The 20,625-nt window shown below is 38.4% G+C and overlaps 1 protein-coding gene across 2 annotated transcripts; it reads right to left on the bottom strand.

The window, feature by feature from the left end:
* Positions 1-786: 786 nt before the first annotated feature.
* On the bottom strand, positions 787-18,228 carry enkd1 (enkurin domain containing 1). 2 transcript variants are annotated; one of them, XM_021478276.3, is made up of 8 exons: positions 18,146-18,228; positions 14,198-14,289; positions 13,892-14,119; positions 13,623-13,795; positions 10,155-10,286; positions 9,852-9,994; positions 6,700-6,836; positions 787-2,487 (listed from the first exon to the last, which is right to left on the bottom strand). In XM_021478276.3, exons 2-8 carry the CDS (start codon positions 14,280-14,282, stop codon positions 2,327-2,329), a joined length of 1,059 nt encoding a protein of 352 aa, XP_021333951.1. In that variant the 5' UTR covers positions 14,283-14,289; positions 18,146-18,228; the 3' UTR covers positions 787-2,326. The 2 variants fall into 2 exon arrangements, with proteins under 2 accessions (XP_021333951.1, NP_001119880.1); NM_001126408.1 differs by having other exon boundaries at positions 2,327-2,487; positions 14,198-14,313; positions 18,146-18,210.
* Positions 18,229-20,625: the final 2,397 nt, after the last annotated feature.

The raw sequence follows: 20,625 nt of genomic DNA, 5'->3' as shown, positions 1-20,625 counted from the left end.
GGCTTAGAAGCACAACACGCCCGTTATGCCTACGCTACCCAATCAGAAACCTTCATTACATATTTAAATAACCTGACACGCCCACTCGCTTTAAAATTACACTGGCCACAGAATATGTGATGATCGGATTACACAGATGTCCAAATGCTACAGGAATATGTCAATATATCATTAAGACAGACAGAAAAAAACACAATTTAAGCAAAATTATGAGGTTTTACTCTAAAAGTAAGCAATTTTCTGACTTTTATGTGCTGCATTAACACAAAGGTATTACTATTACAGTTTATAGTGTAATGCAAACATATTTTAAGCCACTTTTTGGAATTAAAAACTTCATACATGATCAAAACAAACCGTGCTGTTGCTGTTTAAAACAGAAAATCAGGTGAAATATAAGATTACACATTGACAAATGTGGCTCAGTGATTAGCACTGTCACGGCAAGAAGAAGTCCCAGCTGGGTCATTTGGCATTTCTGTGTGGAGTTTGCATGTTCTTCTTATGTTGGCGTGAGCTTTTCTCCAGGTGCGTCGATTTCCCCTACAGTCCAAGCACATGCGCTGTAGGGAAATTGAGGGACTAAATTGGCCGTAGTGTGTGTGTGAATGAGGAATGAGTGTGTATGGGTGCTTCCAAGTACTGGGTTGCAGCTGGAAGGGCATCCGCTGTGTAAAACATATGCTGGAATAGTTGGCGGTTCATTCCACTGTGAGAATCCTTGATGAATCAAAGGGACTGAGCCAAATAAAATGAATGAATGAAAACAAGCACCACTGCCATGTAAAGACTGCTCTATCAAAATGTATTTGACTGACATTATGCATGAAGGATAGCACCTTGCCATAATAGACATTTAATAACTGTAACTGTACATGGCAGCAGGAATACTTTGATCACACAATCTGCAAGTAAAAACACCCTCATTTACAGAGAATTATGAACTATCATGAAGAAAATCCACCATGAAAACCGATTTCTGTCACATTAGATGAAAACATACTTTGGTAAATCATAACTATGACATAAAATGCACAATTATTGAATAAAATGTTAAAAATGATATCAGAGAAATTTTATTCTTAACAAAATTGAGGATATCTACATCATGAATTAGAAAATAATGACGTAAATGTTAAATTATGACATTTAATGACAAAAGAAGTCCAGAATTACGACAAAATAGGAACATTTTAATTAATAATAATTTAAATTCTCATGACTTTTTATGATTTATGTCATAACTATATACTATCTTACATTTAAAATAATACTGTCATAATTAAGACTCCATGTCAAACTAAGTCACTATTATGACAAATTAATATTGTCATATTTCTTTCAGAATTATGATTTAGTATGTCATAATTGTACTTTAATAATTCACATTTTTTTGCTATTAATGTGATTGTAAACAAAATTCTAATAACTACTCTCATAACTGTCTGAGTGTGTCACAATTTTGATATTTTCTTTCAAAATTTATGAAATAATAAGTCATAATGATAAAAAAAACTCTTGTCATTAAAAATTTTATCTCATAGATATAATAATACATTTTATTTAATTTTCAAATTGTGTTTTTCTTCAAATTTTTGACTTGTGATAATTATAATGTAGTATATCATATTTTTAGCATGTTATACCATACCACTATGTCATAACTGATGAAAAAAGTAAAAAAAAAAAAAAAAGGTAATAAATCTAATAATCTTAATTATTTATGTCATTATAACTTTAATTTAGGATTTTATTCTTATTTTTAATCTTTCATTTAGCATCTAATTAACATCCAAATGTCAATTTTTGTCTCATAATTTAGAATTTTAATATTCATAGTTTTCACATGTCATAATTTTCGACATTTAATAGTGCTGGTCAAAGATTAATTGCGATTAATCACATTCAAGATAAATAATATTAATAACAAAACTATACAAAACAGCTTTGCTACATTGATATATTAATGTATATATAAATAGTATCATAGACATATTTATTTTATATCTATATATGCATAAACTTTTTTCAAATATATTCATGCATGTGTGTATTTATATATACGTAATAAATATAAACAGTACACCCACTTAAATGATGTCAAAACAAACTTTTATTTTAGGTGCTATTAATCGTGATTCATTTTTGGCCAGCACTACTTTTCACATCCTAACTGGAACTTTTAACAATGATGATTTACCAAAGCACGCATAAATACAGAATATCATTAGTAAGAAATAAATCAACTAAAGCATCCAGCACTGAAATGCAGGGAACTCATGAAACTCATATAAGCGCAGTAGAAACGGTCTGATCTCAGAGCAGTTTAAGAGTCCACTTTCACATAGACTTTGTCCCGTGAGAAGATCTTGATGGCCTCCTCCACCTCAGAGAGACGCTGGTCCAGATCAGCCCGTCTAGAACGAATGCTCAGAGTGTCCGCTTTCACTGGGAGAGACAGCAGTTCACTGACCAGAGACCTGTGAGCTACACACACACACACACACACACACACACACACACACACACACACACACACACACACACACACACACACACAAAAGTTGGGCTTTCATGTTTTGGGCTCTTTACTGTATATTTCACTCCCCATACCCAACCCAACCCCCACTGAAAACAGTCATGTCAAAATACAATGTCAAAATACTTTGTTCTGTCTAATTTATGAGCTGTTTTTCCCCATTAGACCACAAAGTTGTCCCCACAAGGTAAAAAATTACTGCTAATGCTATACTTGGACAGGCCTGTAGCCAGCCTGGTGAAAGAGGTGGTTCTGTTTTTCTCAAAAAGTGGACCTTTTTGCAGTTACACGCCTCAGTTTCTATTTAACAATGAGATTTAAATACTGCATTTTGGTGACATTTTTGCTGGATTAGCTAGTCAGATCTCATCTTAGTAGGCCTCCGTCGGTCAGTGTTGAACATGGATGACGTATCCTAGCTCTTATCTTAAGGCATGACTGATTGTCTGAGACAGCGTCGTTGGTGGCTGAAGAGACCAATACGGGAGAGGCATTCTTTACCGCAGCAGTCGCATTGATAGGTGGCTCCCTGGCTGACGCTCTGCACCTTTCGGTGAACTCGCTTGTCCTCTGACGCACGCATAATGTTCTTCTCACCTGACTTGAGCTGTTTGGTCAGGGTGCACCTCCATTTCAGGCGGTCTGCTGCGAGGTCTTCCCAGGACTTGGTGTTTATGTCAAGGGCCTTCATGTCCCTCTTCACGACATCTTTAAATCTCAGAAATGGGCGTCCTGTGGTTCTCTTCCCAGATGAGAGTTCTCCGTAAAGGATATCCTTTGGAATTCTCCCATCCTCCATACGGCGCACATGACCAAGCCAGCGCAGGCGACGTTGTCGGAGCATGGTATCCATGCTGGGAAGGCCGGCTCGAGTCAAGACTTTGACATTGGAGACTTTGTCCTGCCAGGTAATGCCCAGAATGCGACGCAGACCTCTTAGGTGGAAGGTGTTCAGTCTCCTCTCCTGTCTTGCATAGGTGGTCCATGTCTCACTCCCATACAGCAGAGTGCTGATGACGCAAGTGTTGTACACTGCCATCTTTGTTGCAGTTGTCAGCCTATGGTTTGTCCACACTCGGGTTGTCAGGCGGGCTAGAGTAGAGGCTGCCTTCCCGATCCTCCTGTCAAGCTCAGCATCCAGGGAGAGGTTATCGGTGATGGTGGAGCCCAAGTACGTGAACTGGTGGACGACATCAAGCTGGTAATCATCTACTGTGATGGCTGGTGGAGTGGCAGTGTCCTGGCTCAAGACATTTGTTTTTTTCAAACTGATGGTCAGCCCAAAGTCTTTGCAGGCCATGGAAAAGCGGCTCATCAGCAACTGTAGTTCTTCCTGGGTGTGTGTGGTGACTGCAGCATCGTCAGCAAAAAGCATGTCTCTGATCAGCGTCTCGCGTACCTTTGTTTTGGCTTTCAGGCGAGAAAGATTAAATAGCTTGCAATCTGTTAAAGTTTTAAAGTAAAAAAACTGTAGCCTACTGTCATTTATTAGACAAAAAACAAACTTGTCAGCACATTCAACTGTCCTCAGTCACAATTTGGCCATTTCAATAAAAAATTATAATTAAAACATAATAATAATAATAAAAACAATAATAATAAATTCTTCTGAATTTTTCTAGCCTCTTCGGTAAAAAAAAAAAAAAGTACATTTGAAAATTCCTGGATGTCAACAACAGGCAAAATATATTCAAATTAATTTATTATGGTCCGCTTCTGGTGCTTCACGCCTTTTTATTGCTCATTATTATTTCAGAAATAAGGTCCAAGATTTAAAATAAAGTTGGCTGTAAAATGTTTTCTCTGTTTAAAAACGATACAGTAGTGAAAGAAGACTTCTCTTACATCAGATTAGAGTCGAAGCAACAGCTATCAGAGGATTACGTTTGGTCTTAAAGCCTTTTTTGATGGATTATTTTCATTATTTATGATGGCATAGCAGTCAGAATAGGACAAATGAGCTCATATATGGGACAAATTCTGGACCTTTGTCAGTGTGGGGTGGGTCTTCCGAACCCCCCCCCTGGCTACAGGCCTGAAATGTTAGAACACGTTTAATGCTTACAGTAAACATATTTTAATAGAATTTTGGCTGTAAAAGCGCACCCACAGGTGTTTCAGGCGCAGGTCAGATTATCTCCAGGTCATAATTAGTTTTATTTATATTAATTTTGTCTAAAAACCTGTCCAATTTCATCTGGAATGCATCCCAGATCACCTTCTGAAGTGGTTTGAGCGATCGGATTTATATCCGATCAGAATAAAACGAATGAAGTGACCAAACAGCCTCAAAAACACAGACGTGATGGGATTAGCGCCTTTTGCTGTGAAGTGACATCTGACAGCTGAGGACTCCGCTGGCTATTAAAGCCTTCGTAGGACAGTTATTTGAAAAAAATAAGCAAAGGGAGGTCATGTACTGGACAAGTCAATAAATAAACAGGACTTCCCAGCTAATGCGGCCAGTTAGCCTAGAACCTCACAGATAGGGACAGATTTTCATCTGTGAGGGAGTAAGTAACTTTAGCCTTACCCTGTTTGGCAGTCTTTTTGAACATATGTTCAATATTTTGCTATAATGACACAGCTGCCTGCCTTTTCTGCCTCTCTTGCTCTTTTCAACCTATTTCCTTACTTAGTATGGATGTCGCATCAAAGATTCACGTTACTACTCAGTGGGTTATGTCACTAGACTCGCGTCACATTATTGAGGCTTTGAGGCTCTATGGGATTCAAATTACTGGCCAGAGTTATTAAAAATTACACTTTATTACCTATATTGAATAAAAATATATTACAGTAATTATTTTATATATGTATGTATGTATGTATATATATATGTGTGTGTAATTATATATACAGTTGAAGTCAGAATTATTAGCCCCCCTGAAATATTAGGGCGTTTATTTTTTCCTCAATTTCTGTTTAACAGAGAGAACATTTTTTCAACACATTTCTAAACATAATAGTTTTAATAACTCATTTCTAATAACTGATTTATTTTAACTTTACCATGATGACAGTAAATAATATTTGACTAGATATTTTTCAAGACACTTCTATACAGCTTAAAGTGACATTTAAAGGCTTCACTGGGTTAATTAGGGTAACTAGGCAGGTTAGGGTAATTAGGCAAGTTATTGTATAATGATGGTTTGTTTTGTAGAATATCGAGAAAAAATATAGCTTAAAGGGGCTCATAATTTTGTCCCTAAAATGGTGTTTAAAAAATTAATAACTACTTTTATTCTAGCCGAAATAAAACAAATAAGACTTTCTCCAGAAGGAAAAATATTATCAGACATACTGTGAAAATTTCCTTGCTCTGTTATACATCATTTGCAAAATATTTAAAAAAGAAGAAAAAATTTTTAAAGGGGGCTAATAATTCTGACTTCAACTGTATAATATATAAAATAATTCAAAGGACAAATTCTAGACCTTTTGGTCGTGGGGGGGTGGTTCGTTCGAAACACTCGAACCCCCCTGTTGAAAAGATATTTAGTCTTCATGTGATGAATACCAGGACCACACAGTCACACAAAAACACAGTCACGTACGCGTAAACACAAAAACACAGAAGATTCACTGATTCACAGTCACTCAAATATGCACGCACACAAAAACATATGCACACACACTTAAACAAAAACACAAACACACACACACAAAACCACACAGTCCCTCACACATGCATTTGCAGACAAAACACACACACACACACACACACACACAAACTCAAACACACACACATCTCATCTGACTTGACGGCCAGATATCCATTCATGCACACACATCATTCTGTATGATTTATAAGACTTATGAAACATGATGGCATCCTCCTAATTCACAATCAATATGTCAGGCGTGCCCAAACCCGGTCCTGTAAGGCCGCTGTCCAGCATATTTTAGTTCCAACCCCAATTAAACACACCTGAACCAGCTAATCAAGCTCTTTAGGTATACAAAAACGTCCAGGAAGGTGTGTTAAATGAACTTGGAGCTAAACTATGCAGGACACCGACCCTCCAGGACCAAATTTGAACACCCCTGACCTATGTCATACCAGTGCCATTATAAAGTGCTAAGGTTTTGTCCTGACATGTCACAGAAACATACACACACACTATACACACAGACACACACAGTCAATCACTCACTCTCTTTGAGGGAGTGCAGCGTCTCCTGTCTCTCTCTCTCAGACATCTGTGTGTGTCCTGCAGGAACAGACGGGTCAGGAGTGTTTCTCTTCTTCTCCTCCTCCTCCTTCCTCCACTGTGCCTTCCTCTGCTCCAGACTGACACACACACACACACACACACACACACACCAGCTCAAATAGTACACTGAACATGCTGACCAGGTTTTCAAGCATTAAAACAATACAGGGAATACAGCTTTCAGTCACTTTTCATTCCTTCCTTCATTCATTTTCTTTCAGCTCAGTGCCTTATCTATCTATCTTAACTTATCCAGCATATGTTTTACACAGCGGATGCCCTTCCAGCCACAACCAAGTACTGGGAAACACCCATACACACTCATTCGCACACACACTCGTACACTACGGCCAATTTAGTTTATCCAAATCAAATCAAATCACATTTATTTTCACATCATCAGTGGTGGAAAGAGTACTGAAAAATCATACTCAAGCAAAAGTACCATTACTTGCCTAAAAATGTAGTGCAAGTAGAGTAAAAGTATCTGCTGTAAATATTACAATGTTTATAACATTTATATTTAATACATTACAAATATTACTCAAGGCTGGTGAGTATTACACTGTGAAAAGCTGATGCATTTACATCTAATTTGTGCATGTGTGTGTAAACGTAACATTCTGTAGTGCAGTTATTGCCCAGCAGGCACACAATGTCATAAGACATTAATATTAGGTTAGATTTAGACTGTGATGTCAGGTGACCAAAATTCAATGTCTAGCCAGCATCACATGCGCATAACTGAGTAGGATCAATTTTTTATTCGATAAGAAACGATGCGCACAAACTACGATGGAAACACTTTTACCGCACAAACTCCAGCACGTGCATTAAAATTAGTCATGTGATGATTAAAATGTGTGTGAATGGACAAACCATCAGGCTGAGCACACTGTAAACCATCTGAACTGTTGTTTTCATCATTATTAAACGTCTTAACGTGCAAGTATTAGTGTTATTATATTATTAACGACCTCCAGGATCAAGAGCGTCTGTGCTCCGCGGCTGACACCTTCAAACGCCACCGCGCATTCACTGCATGTCAGGATTGCCTTCTGAGGCGCAAGTCATTTATTAGATAAGTGAAGTTTATTCATAAACTAATTTCGAGAGGAACACGTGATTATGATTGAACACTGCTGGTTCTGCATTAGCATGTATGATCCACCAATCAGGCCATTCCTAATCCACTATAAAGAGCCAGGGTTTTTCACTACAGCCACCTTCGGTTTGACGAACCCCCCTTTCACCCCTACCTCTTCACCTTTCCCTTTATAGGGTGGCACGGTGGCCCAGTGGTTAGCACTGTTGCCTCACAGCAAGAATGTCACCGGTTGTAGTCTTTTAAAAGGGCAGCGGTCGTTTATGTGCGTAGTTTGCATGCTCTTCCTGTGCTCGTGTGGATTTTCCCCGGGTTCTCCGGTTTCCTCCCACATTCTAAAAACATGCACAACAAGTGAATTGATCAATCTAAGGGTGCTTGCACATCTGTAGTTCGCTTCATTTGGTCTGCACCAAGGGCAATAAATGATACATTGTTGCATTTTCTGCCGTCGTTTTCTGTGTGTTTTCACACCACGCTGCTGGCTTTGGTCCGAACCAGTTGGAACAAACCAAAATGCAGTCATCTGATAAAATCCACTTTCTCATTGGCCAGATGTTGTTGAACATATTTCCTAAACTGCGTATCGATTGGTCAGAATTCATGTGCGGGAAAAAGCCAATGAACTCCCACAAGTAAACAAAACCAGCAGACACAAAATGTAGCTTTTTAATGGAGGGACGACTGCGCTGACTGATTGTATCCCTGCTTTAGACAAACTATACATTTTAAGAATGAAGCGCGGCCGCGGCTGGAAAACAGTGTTTTAATGCATCGCACGTCACTTCAGGAGGAGGCGTGAATTAATTTAGCTAAACTGCGACATGCTCATCTTGCGGAAATATTACCAACGATCCATCAGGTAATGTTTTCCCTCTCTCTCTCTTTCTTGGTAAAGCGCTGTCAACAAATATTTTTCCTCTATATCCCATAATGCACAGCGCATCGGCCTACGGCAGCTGACTTAGTCCGAAAGGCGCAGTACTTTTTGCGGTTGGACCTGTTTTAGTACGAATCAAATTCTCACCACAAATGAACCGCTCCAGGGTTCATTTGAAAGCATACCAAGAACACCTCTTCAAGCAGGTCTCAGTACGCTTATTTGGTCCGCTTTTGGTGCGCACTCGAGTACGATTGCTGCATTCTCACCTGCCCAAACGAACCGCACCAAAAGGGAAAACGAACTCTAGTGCGATTCAATCAAACTAAATAAGGCAGGTGTGAAAGCACCCTAAATTTAGCACTAAAGTCAATCTCTCATCCTGCAGCAATTCTCTTCATAGCATTCATTTCAGTCATCAGCTCTTATCAAGGAAGGAGTTGTCGAGATCTACCTGAGCTCAAGGCTCCCCTCTCGCCCTGCAAACGGGAGGGAGCCCAGGGCTCAAGGACCTTTTGAGCTCAGGGCTCTCTCCCGGGACAGCATGCCAAACTTGCTTATAATCAATCATCAGCTAAGTGTGAACTCTTGAAAGAACAGATTGATGCAGCTTCTCCTATCGCAGCAAATTCCGTTTTTACTGTTGATACTTGGCGCCAGTTAATCAGGAAGTGTTTTGTTTGCTTTGACTCGTTAGAAGGTAATGCTGCTTTATTCGCATGACTTTAATGTGATAATCCAGTTTTGCACATAAAGTTCATTCGCATTTTTGGATGGAAACAGCTATTGACTTGCCTAATTAACCCAACTTTACCCTAATTAACCTAGTTAAGCCTTTAAATGTCACTTTAAGCTGAATACTAGCATCTTGAAGAATATCAAGTCAAGTATTATGTGCTGTCATCATGGCAAAGACAAAAGAAATCAGTTATAAGAAATGAGTTAAAACTATTATAATTAGAAATGTGCTGAAAACATCTTCTCAGTAAAACAGAAATTGGTGAATGAAATATACAGGGGGGCGAATAATACTGACTTCAACCATGTATCTGAGAAAAACAAAGTATAGTAATGTCAGTTATTCCAATATTGTGTAACTTCACTCACTATGGCGGCACTTTGCCCTTGACGGCGCAGGCTGGTGTTTTGTCCTGCAGGTTCTGTAAGGACTGAGATCTCCTCATGCTGGTCTTCGCCGCAGCTCGAGCGTTATGACTCACAAAGTCCACTGTGTGTCCTCTCACATGCATCTGGACACACATCAACACACACACAGACCTCTGTTACGCAACACTGTCTGCAGGAGTGTGAATGAAGTGTTTGTGAGTGTAAGTGTGTGCTGAGTTAGTGTGTGTGTGTGTGTGTGTGTGTGTGTGTGTGTGTGTGTGTGTGTGTGTGTGTGTTTCTGACCTCAGAGTCTGAGTCTCCAGCAGCGGTCGGTCCACTGTCTGAGCGCCGCAGCACCGGTCGACCCCCGGCTCCACACACTGAATGAGCCTTCAGGAAGTTCTGATATTCAGGCTTCTTTAAGGGGCTTGTTTCCTGCACACACAAACACACACACACACACACACACACACACACTCTTACAGCTATCTTATTTTCATAGACATAAGGATGTTTCTACTGTACAGACTGTATATTCTCTCCTCCTGCCCTTAAACCAGCCCTCATTGGAAACAATCTGCATCTATGAGCCGTTTTATTCATATAGGGACCAAAAATGTCCCCACAAAGTCAATTTGTACTGGTATTACTATAATAATAATAATAATAATACATTTTATTTATAACGCGCTTATCTAAAACCCAAAGCGCTCACACACACACACACACACACACACACACACACACACAAAAACAAACATGATCACATGTAAAAACACAGTCAATCATACATTTGCACACACACACATACACACACTCAAACACACACACTTAAACAAAAGAACATTATCACAGATGTGCCCTCACCACACACACATACAAAAACAAACACATATAAAAACACATTCACACACACACACATTTAAACACATACACATGCACAAAAACACTCACACACACATAATGCTTGTGCAAATGCAAATGCTTGTGTGTCATTATAGTGGCAGATTTAAGACTTATATCCTATGCTAATGAGGAAGAGATGGTCACTAGTGGGCGGGGCTTTCCCACTCTGATGACATGTACAAAGAGAAAATGTCAATCAAAGTGTTTCTGTTTTTATCGAGAGGGATTATAAACAATAAAATGAATAAATTTTTACCATTAGAAGCTGCTTATATTCATACACTGCTGACACACAACTGTGTTTAAACCTCTTATGAAAGTAAGTTTTACATAATAGGTCTCCTTTAAACTTCTAATTCATTATAAAGTCCCTATACATGTTTCTTTATTTAACCAGATAAAAACCCATTGAGATCAAGATCTCATTTACAAGGGTGACCTGGCCAAGAGGTCTGCATCACATGATTTATATAAAAAAAAGAAAAAAATTTAATAATATTAATAATAAATAGAAAATTAATATAATATAAAAATACAGTTCAGTTTTCCAGCTTTACCACATTTCAGTATATTAAAAACACATGCATTGAGAAATGGACTGTTGTTGTTTGTTAAAAAGAATAGAGTGAAACGATGTCATTGGGATGAGCTCAGATATCTTTACTTCAGACTGAAGAGTATTTTAGGATGAGTGGGCGGCATGACTAAAGGCTCGCTTTCCTATTTCAGTTCGAACCCGGGGAACAATCAAATTATAAGATTCACTTGAGCGTAGGGCATGCTTTCTTTTAGACTTATGGAGAAGGGAACATAGGTATGAAGGCACCAGTCCCAGAAGAGCCTTGTAGACCAGAGTCATCCAGTGGGTGTACCTTCTTACACACAGAGAAGGCCACTCAGCTTTAGCGTACAATTCACGATGATGAGTAAGTCTTTGACAGCCTGTAACAAACCTTAGCGCACTATGGAGTTTAAAGGCTGAAGACATTTGTTTGAAGCATGCATATATAAAACATCACCATAGTCAATAAATGGTAAAAATGTTGCAGACACCAAATGTTTACGAGCTTTAAGAGAAAAGCAGGATGCATTTCGATAGTAAAATCCGAGCTTAACTCTCAATTTTCTAACCAAATTTGCTATGTGTTCTTTGAAAGAAAGCTCCTGATCGAGTAGAAAGCCTAAATTCTTATAGCTGGACACTAAATTTGGGGGGATGGGGCAACCATTACTGCATCCAAATTGGTGAAAAGCCTGGGAGTAACGATTGATGACCAACTAAACTTCTCTGACCACATTTCTAGAACTGCTCGATCTTGCAGATTCGCACTCTATAACATCAGAAAGGTCCGACCCTTCCTATCTGAACATGCAGCTCAGCTCCTTGTTTAAGCTCTTGTTCTCTCCAGACTGGACTATTGCAACTCTCTACTAGCCGGGCTTCCAGCTAACTCTATCAAACCTCTTCAGCTGCTTCAGAACGCAGCAGCACGAGTGGTCTTTAATGAACCTAAAAGAGCACACGTCACTCTGCTGCTCATCCGTTTGCACTGGCTGCCAGTTGCTGCTCGCATCAAATTCAAAGCTCTGATGTTTGCTGACAAAGCGGCCTCTGGCTTTGCTCCTTATCTGCTCTCACTTCTGCAGATCTATGTGTCCTCCAGAAACTTGCGTTCTGTGAATGAACGTCGCCTCGTGGTTCCATCCCAAAGAGGGAAGAAATCACTTTCCCGAACTCTCGCATTTAATCTGCCCAGTTGGTGGAATGAACTTCCTGACTGCATCAGAATGGCAGAGTCACTCGCTGTCTTCAAGAAACCACTAAAAACTCAACTATTCAGTCTATACTTCACTTCCTAATCTGCAATTGCCTCTCCAGCTATACCACTAAGTGTACTAAAAAAAAAAAAAAATTCTCACATTACTAATGCTTTCCTTCTTAGACTTTACACAACTGAAACTTGCCTACAGCACTTATTCATTCTTGCTCATAAAGTTGTGTAAATTGCTTCCTTGTCCTCATTTGTAAGTTGCTTTGGATAAAAGCATCTGCTAAATGACTAAATGTAAATGTAAATTTATTTGTTGACCCTGGGGAGTGGTAATTAATGGTTGGTTCTGCACAGGAGTGAAACAATTTGTGATAATCATTAATTCAGATTTGTCTACATTTAAAACCAATTTAAGATCCTTAAGACGAGACTAAACAATATTAAAAGCAGACTGTAAAAATTAAATGGCCTGAGCAAATGAAGGGGAGCAACAATAAATCACTGTATCATCAGCGTACAGATGATAAAAGGCATTTGTAAGGTTGTCGCACAAGTTATCAATGTAGATAGAGAATAATAAAGGCCCTAATATAAATAAAAAAAGTATAAATAAAGATAAAGAAGTCAGCCCGTCCATATGGACACACTGTGTTCTATTGGACAGGTAATTAGCAAACCAAGTGGTAGCTTGGTTTGACATACCGATCCGTGTTAAAGAATGAATTAAAAGTGTATGATCAACAGTATCAAATGCCTTTGAAAGATCAAGAAAAAGAGCAGAGCAATAATTCTTACCATCCATTGCCGGTAAAAAATCATCTAAAACCTTCAGTGTGGCAGAAACAGTACTATGTTGCTTTCTGAATCCAGACTGGTAATTTGATAACAAGTTATTTGTGTCCAGAAACAGGTTAAGTTAATCACTGACTAATTTTTCAAACATTTTTGCACTGATGCATAATTTGGAAATTGGTCTATAATTGTTTACCTCCGATGCTTCTCCTCCTTTTAAAAGGGGAAGTACAAAAAGGGGCTTCAGCTGCACTGATCTATTTAGAAATCCTCGAGGGTAGAAAGGAAATCTCTTGTTCACCTGTAACTGGGCCATGACTCTGGAGGGCACGTCTTGGTATTTCGGGGAGATCCAGAGTGCTTTGACTGGCACAGGTTTGGCGTGTTCTCGCTGCGCCTCCAGCTCTCGAAAACGCCTCTGGACCTCTCGAAGCTTGCGGACGTTTTCTTTACCAAAGTCTCGTATGGCAGGTTCTGTCAAGCAAGAACAGAAGCAGAAATTTCCACAGAATTTCCACAGAAATATTTGTCGAATCTTATAGTGGCCCATGCCTAGTGCTGTGCTCTTACTGGGTTTGGCTGGACTGGGGCTCAGTGCCACTCCGTCCAGTCTCAGCAGGTTTCCCACAACCCCCCTCTGTCCTCTCTCCAGGATATGGGCAGCGTTAGCACCGATGCGGGGTCGAGGGCTGGATCGGGCACTGTAACATCCAGGATGAAGAGCGGGATCTGGTGCTAACGGACCCTTCAGAAGAGGAGACGAGCCGTTCGGAGCGTTTCCCTCCAGCCGACCACGAGCTTCATCAACACAATCATTGTTCATAGGTTAATTAATGTGCACAGAAAACAAGACGAGCTCCACAGGCTGACGCTTACCAGAAGATGGGCGTCTGTAATATTCAGGAAACAGTGTGGGATCTGGAGGAATGGGGCCAGAGATGGCTGACGGGCCCTCACACATGCTGATGCTGCAGGGGGGGGTTATGACAACACTGTTGGAAATAAATAAATAAATATACAAAGGAAATGATGGACTTTCATGCTGATGGCTTTTATTATTACACATGCTGGACTGATGCTGCAGGGGGATTTTATGACAACACGGTTAAAAATAAATTTGCGTACGGAGGACATGTCGCTACCATGCATGAATCTTGAATGAAAGGTGGTCTGGACCTACGTTTATATCATATTTTTACTTATTTCTGTTTCTGTTTATTTCTTTAGACCATTTCAATGTGGTGATATCACTGGCCCTGATTTCCTGCTTGTTGTCAAACTGTTTTAATAACTGTAACAAGAGGCAATTGAATCATATCGTAACGCTAAAACAGCTGTCGTAACATTATTTATAGATCATTTTCTTGGAACGCAAAATTAGCCATTATGCTTTGCGTGTATGCGCAAGGAGAAAGCGAAGAACTTCCGGTCGGCAGCTGATGCGTGTAAACAGTCACATTTGGACAGCTTTGAAACGATAGTTTTAATCTATTTTACCTGCTTTTATCCTCTTTTAACTAACACTGTTGTCCATCAGCAGCATCTCCTGGACTGATCATTTAAAGAAATGCGATCTAATAGGATGGAAAACAGCTGCTGTGAGGCGTTTTGCCCTCGTTGTCAGACGGCATCTTCTGCAGTTTAAATGAAGCCTCGTCATCGCTAAAGTCAACATTTTCTCTTTATTTCAAATATATAACCAGCCCAAACAAATGTAGTTCACCAAAATGTTTGACACACACACACAGCTTGTACTGTGCCACTGACACACTGATTTAATAACTGTGACAACATGAAAATATAGGCTAGTGTCATTTCGAAATGACAGAAAAACACAAACCGTGGTAAAAACAACACACGAAATAAAACACAAACGGCTCGCGATTAGAATGAACAGCAAATCAGCAGCAGAGGATCAATAACAGACTTTTATTGCTCATTTTTGTAAATTGCACGACTTTCATACCTGTTAAGTTTCATGCCAGTACTCTGGTTTGCTCTCTCTCTCTCTGTGTGTGTGCGTGTGTTAAAGAGCCGCTGAGCTAACAGCTGACAGGCCGGGAACACACACACACACTGTACGTTATTTCTGACGGCAGACGCGTGAACTAGGAGAACGTTTTTCTCGTATTTCTGACGCGCTTGAACCACATGTGACAGATTATAACGGCTTTAACACACACATTTCTAAGTTGTGTGTCACAAAAACACTCTGTTATCCATTAAAAACGTTATTGAAACCCATTTTCGGAGTGCAAATAACCAGTTGTTCACGCTGTAAACGGAAGTTTTTAGCATTCTACCGGAAGACGCTGGTCGCTATGGCGCCCTCCATGCAGCAGCCATGAAAAAGGTCTATATTTATCAATATATCTCATTTATGACTCCTAAACTCTGGAATAGCCTTTTTGATAATGTCCGAGGCTCAGACACACTCTCTCTCAGTTCAAAACTAAAGACCTGTCTTTTTGGTGAAGCATACACTCAATGCATCACATAGCGGTGCGATACATGAATGTGCTCCATGCAGGTGAGATGGCTTGACAGACACCTGCAGGACACACTCCTCCCTAATACACCAGACAGTGTTAGAAACTCATATGCTTTCCACGTTTGTTTCTTTGTTAAATAACTGCTATTTTCACACTTCATTTTTGCTTGCGTTTAAATTCACTATAAACAGCAGCTGCGTTAATCATTTTCTTTATTCTCTATTTCTACCTGGGGATACTCATTCCGAGGCCCCTAACAGCCCCGTAGCCAGCCTGGTCAAAGGGAGGGGGGGGGGGGTTCTTTTTTTTTTCAAAAAGTGGACCTTTTTTGGAGTCACACACCTCACTTTATATTTAATTATGAGATTTAAATACTTTTTAAGCACTATTTTTATCTGAATTAGCTTGTCGGATGGTCATCATAACCACACTTTTGATATACCAAAAAATAAATATTTATTTTTAAAATACAAATTTATTACATTCATTCATTCATTCATTTTCTTGTTGGCTTAGTCCCTTTATTAATCCGGGCAGAATGAACCGCCAACTTATCCAGCACGTTTTTACGCAGCGGATGCCCTTCCAGTCGCAACCCATCTCTGTGAAAAATTTATTACATCATATATCAATAAATAAAATAACCCATTTCAAATTTAAAAAGTCTATAGTCAATTATTAGGCAAATTATAAATAACAAACTGGTCAGCACATTCAACTTTACTCAGTCAGATTTTCACCATTTGAAATAAAATGAATTGATTAATTACAATAATAGCCAAAATAGTATTTAAATGAATTTTAATATGATCCACTTTTGGGGCTTCACACCTTTTTATTGGTTATTTTTTAGTTTCATGAATAAGGTCCAAGATTTAGAAAAAAAGTTACTTGTAAATTGTTTTCTCTATTTTAAAAACAATAGTAGTTAAAGATAACGCCACTTACATCAGATTGTGTGTTTTCTTGCACAGCTGGATGTTGGACTCATGAAAAATAATTGTTTGCATTGGTCAAAACTGGTTAGCTGAAGTCATGACAGCCAACATAGAATTCGGCTTGGTCTCAAAGCCTTTTCGATGGGTTATTGTTACTTATTGCGATGACATAGCAGTCAAAATAGGACAAATGAGCTCATGTATGGGTCAAATCCTGGACCTTAGCTCCCCCCCCTGGCTAAGGTCGAAGTAAGTATTATTGTCTAAATTATTAGTTTTTTATTTAGGTGAAGTTTAATTTTAAACTAATTTCGAGAGGAGCATGTGCTCATGATTGACCCAGCTGGTCCACATTAGCTAATCATGATCCTCATATCAAAGGATCCCAAATCACTATATATATCTTCATTTCCTTTCTACAACTATCTTCGTCTGGAAAAAAACCCCCATCTCCCCTTTTTCCTCCTTTATCCAGAATGGGTGGCACGGTGGCTCTGCGACTAGCACTGTTGCCTCACAGCAAGAATACCTATGTCGGGTCCTCGCTGAGCCATCTGGTATTTCTGTGTGGAGTTTGCATGTTCTGCCCGTGTCCACGTGGATTTCCCCCGGGTTCCCCGATTTCCTCCCACCATCCAAATGTGCTCCATATTATAGATAAAATAATCCTAAAGCTTTTTTTTTATAATATCTTACTCTCAGAAAGTTCACCTTGGCCTCAGCAGCGGGGTAGTTTGAGATCGACCTGAGCTCAATCTCCCCTCGCCCTGCAAAAGGGGGGAGCCCAGGGCTCTCTCCCGGGACCGCATGCCAAACAAGCTATGTCTAAATCATGAGCTAAGTGTGAACTCTTGAATATAGTTTTATATAATTTTATATCTAAAATCTAATATAGTTAAAGGTAAATTAATATAATTACTTAATTTCTAATTATATTTATTAAATTCTAAATTTATAGTTTATGTAGCTGATTAACATTATAACTGAATATGTTTAATATTTTTAATTTATATGAATAATATTTACATTAATAAGTACATCTGTTTCTTTTTTAAATGATATTTTATATATTTATATATTCATTATTTTATATTCACACCAGAACGCTCTTAATACTGATGTGATTAGCAGGTCAACTGGTGATTATCATATCAAAATAAACATTCATTCATTTATATCAGATACAAGGAAGCCAGAGTGAATATTATTATGATGCACATAATACAGTTTCCTTGATTTAACCGCAGGCTGTTGTTCTGCACGAACTCCACCGTTAATAAACACCTGCTGATTCACACAGTACTCGATTCAGAATGATCAATCGCCATATTTAATCTGTGTGAGAATATAAACTGTAACACATTTAATTAGAATAATTACGTAAAGAAACTTACCTTTAATAAAAGCCTCGGTTTACTGATAATCAAGCGAACAGTGCGAGATATTTGCTCTATTCTTCGGTTACACGCAGACTGATGACGCACCAACAACAAGCGCAAAACTTCACCATGGCAACGTCTTAAAGGGGCAGCAGCGCTTTTATCATGTCAGCCCGGAGAAGCATGTTGTGTAACATGCATGTGTCTATCTATCTATCTATCTATCTATCTATCTATCTATCTATCTATCTATCTATCTATCTATCTATCTATCTATCTATCTATCTATCTATCTATCTATCTATCTATCTATCTATCTATCTATCTATCATCTATCTATCTATCTATCTATCTATCTATCTATCTATCTATCTATCTATCTATCTATCTATCTATCTATCTATCTATCTATCTATCTATCTATCTATCTATCTATCTATCTATCATCTATCATCTATCTATCTATCTGTCTGTCTGTCGTATTGTTTTTTAAATATTTGACATAATCACATATCTAGGATATTAAATAAATATGATAACAAGACTAGTAGTAGTATTATTAACAAACGCTAGTATAAACTAAATGCTATATACTACATATGTGTATGTACACACACACACACACACACACACACACACACACACACACACACACACACACACACACACACACAAATAACATTTATTTTATCAACATCGAATATTAATGAGAGGGGTCTGGATGCAGACCTGGTGCAGTGCAATCTGAGCTGCATCCAATGCTATTTAATGCGCTCACCTAACCTTACCCGTCACCGTGACATCACTCACTCCATTGAGTGCATTGTGTCTGACATTCATCGCTGATTGATGCAATCTCAGCTTGCATCATAAAGGCTGCATCCAGATACTATCGATATTAAGATTAAATCTAAAACCTAATATAATTTACAGAAGCACAAAATTATTATTAAAACACACTAAAGCTTAAACATAAAAAGGGAACTAATACAACCAAAAAATTAAAATCGCAGTCTGAAAATTTGTGCACTTAAATTAATATGTGAGGGGGAAAATCAAGGAGAAATCAAGAGAAACGTTTACAAACACATTTAGTTGAAACATTTGCAATAATGATAATGAATAAAAATTTATTATCTTTCTATTTCTAACAATATTACTATTAATATTCTATTTATAACAATATAACTTATTTGACTGAGCATAAATATTTTATTAAACCCACCAAAATTATTGCCAATATTCAATGGGGAATGACCAAAAAATAATCATTTTCAAAACTAAGTAAAGGGCAGCGCGGTGACGCAGTGGGTCGCCTCACAGCAAGAAGGTCGCTGGTTCGATCCCCTGCAGGGTCAGTTGGCGTTTCTGTGTGGAGTTTGCATGTTCTCCCCGTTTTGGTGTGGATTTCCTCCCTTTGCTCTGGTTTCCACTACAGTCCAAATACATGCACTAGGTGAATTGGGTAGGCTAAATTGTCTGTGTGTATAGACCATTTTGAATTCTAAAATTCTTAAAGGTAGACATACTGATAAATAGTGACAGCTGTTTTACAGTTTTTCTCAGTGGCTTTGGTGCATTTCTCACAACACTATTTACATTTGCACAACAGTTCATGCATTTCTCAAAACAATTAGTACAAGCTGCAAAACCTAGCTGATAACCTGCAAAAGCATGTCACTTGCTCAAAACGGAGAGCTCATTCCTCAAAAGCAAGTATTGATGTCAATGAAAGTGTCAGTATCATCAAAATGAAAAGTCCTGACAGCACTGTTTATGAACAAGATAGTCAAATGGCTGTCATGTTTTCATTATGTCAGTTTACTCTGGACATTTTTTCCAATGCAAAAAGCCAGATTTCGGTGACACTTCCTGAAAATGCTCAAGACAGCACTGTTAGCACAGCCATTTGAAAACTACAGTAAAGTTAGACATCACTGCATTTCGTGAGGCATCTGAGTACAAGACACTAAATATGTATGTTTCACGTGTTTACTGCATATGCTTGTTGCAATTCTAATTTACAGTTTTTCTCAGTCGCTTTGGTGCATTTCTCACTACACTATTTACATTTGCACAACAGGTCATGCATTTCTCGAAACAATTAGTCATTTGTGCACATCCTAGTAGCAGTTTCTCATTCCTTTCAACAAATTGCAAATGCTTTTGGACATGCATCAATTGCTTTCATACAACTCTCTGCTGTTTAGAACATTATCATCTGCTTATGTCATGTCAGTCAAAATTAACTAAACTTGTAAATGCTGAATAGTCACTCCATATAAAACTAACAGTCCTCATTTCATTACTTGAGTCATTACATACAAAAATGTTGAACTAGTTGTCAAAATCTGTCAAGCTAATTTTATAAAACAAATTTAAATCTTTATTTTCCAGAAAATGTCTTTAAAATTAAACAATTTGATGAATGATTTACAGACCTGTGTATGTTGCAGGCTCAGTTAAAATTCGTACTACAATATTGTGTACAGTTG

Source organism: Danio rerio, chromosome 8, assembly GCF_049306965.1.
Source record: "Danio rerio strain Tuebingen ecotype United States chromosome 8, GRCz12tu, whole genome shotgun sequence".
Taxonomy (NCBI): domain Eukaryota; kingdom Metazoa; phylum Chordata; class Actinopteri; order Cypriniformes; family Danionidae; genus Danio; species Danio rerio.
The sequence above is the reverse complement of the archived record's forward strand: the minus strand, read 5'-3'. Positions and strand labels throughout refer to the sequence as shown.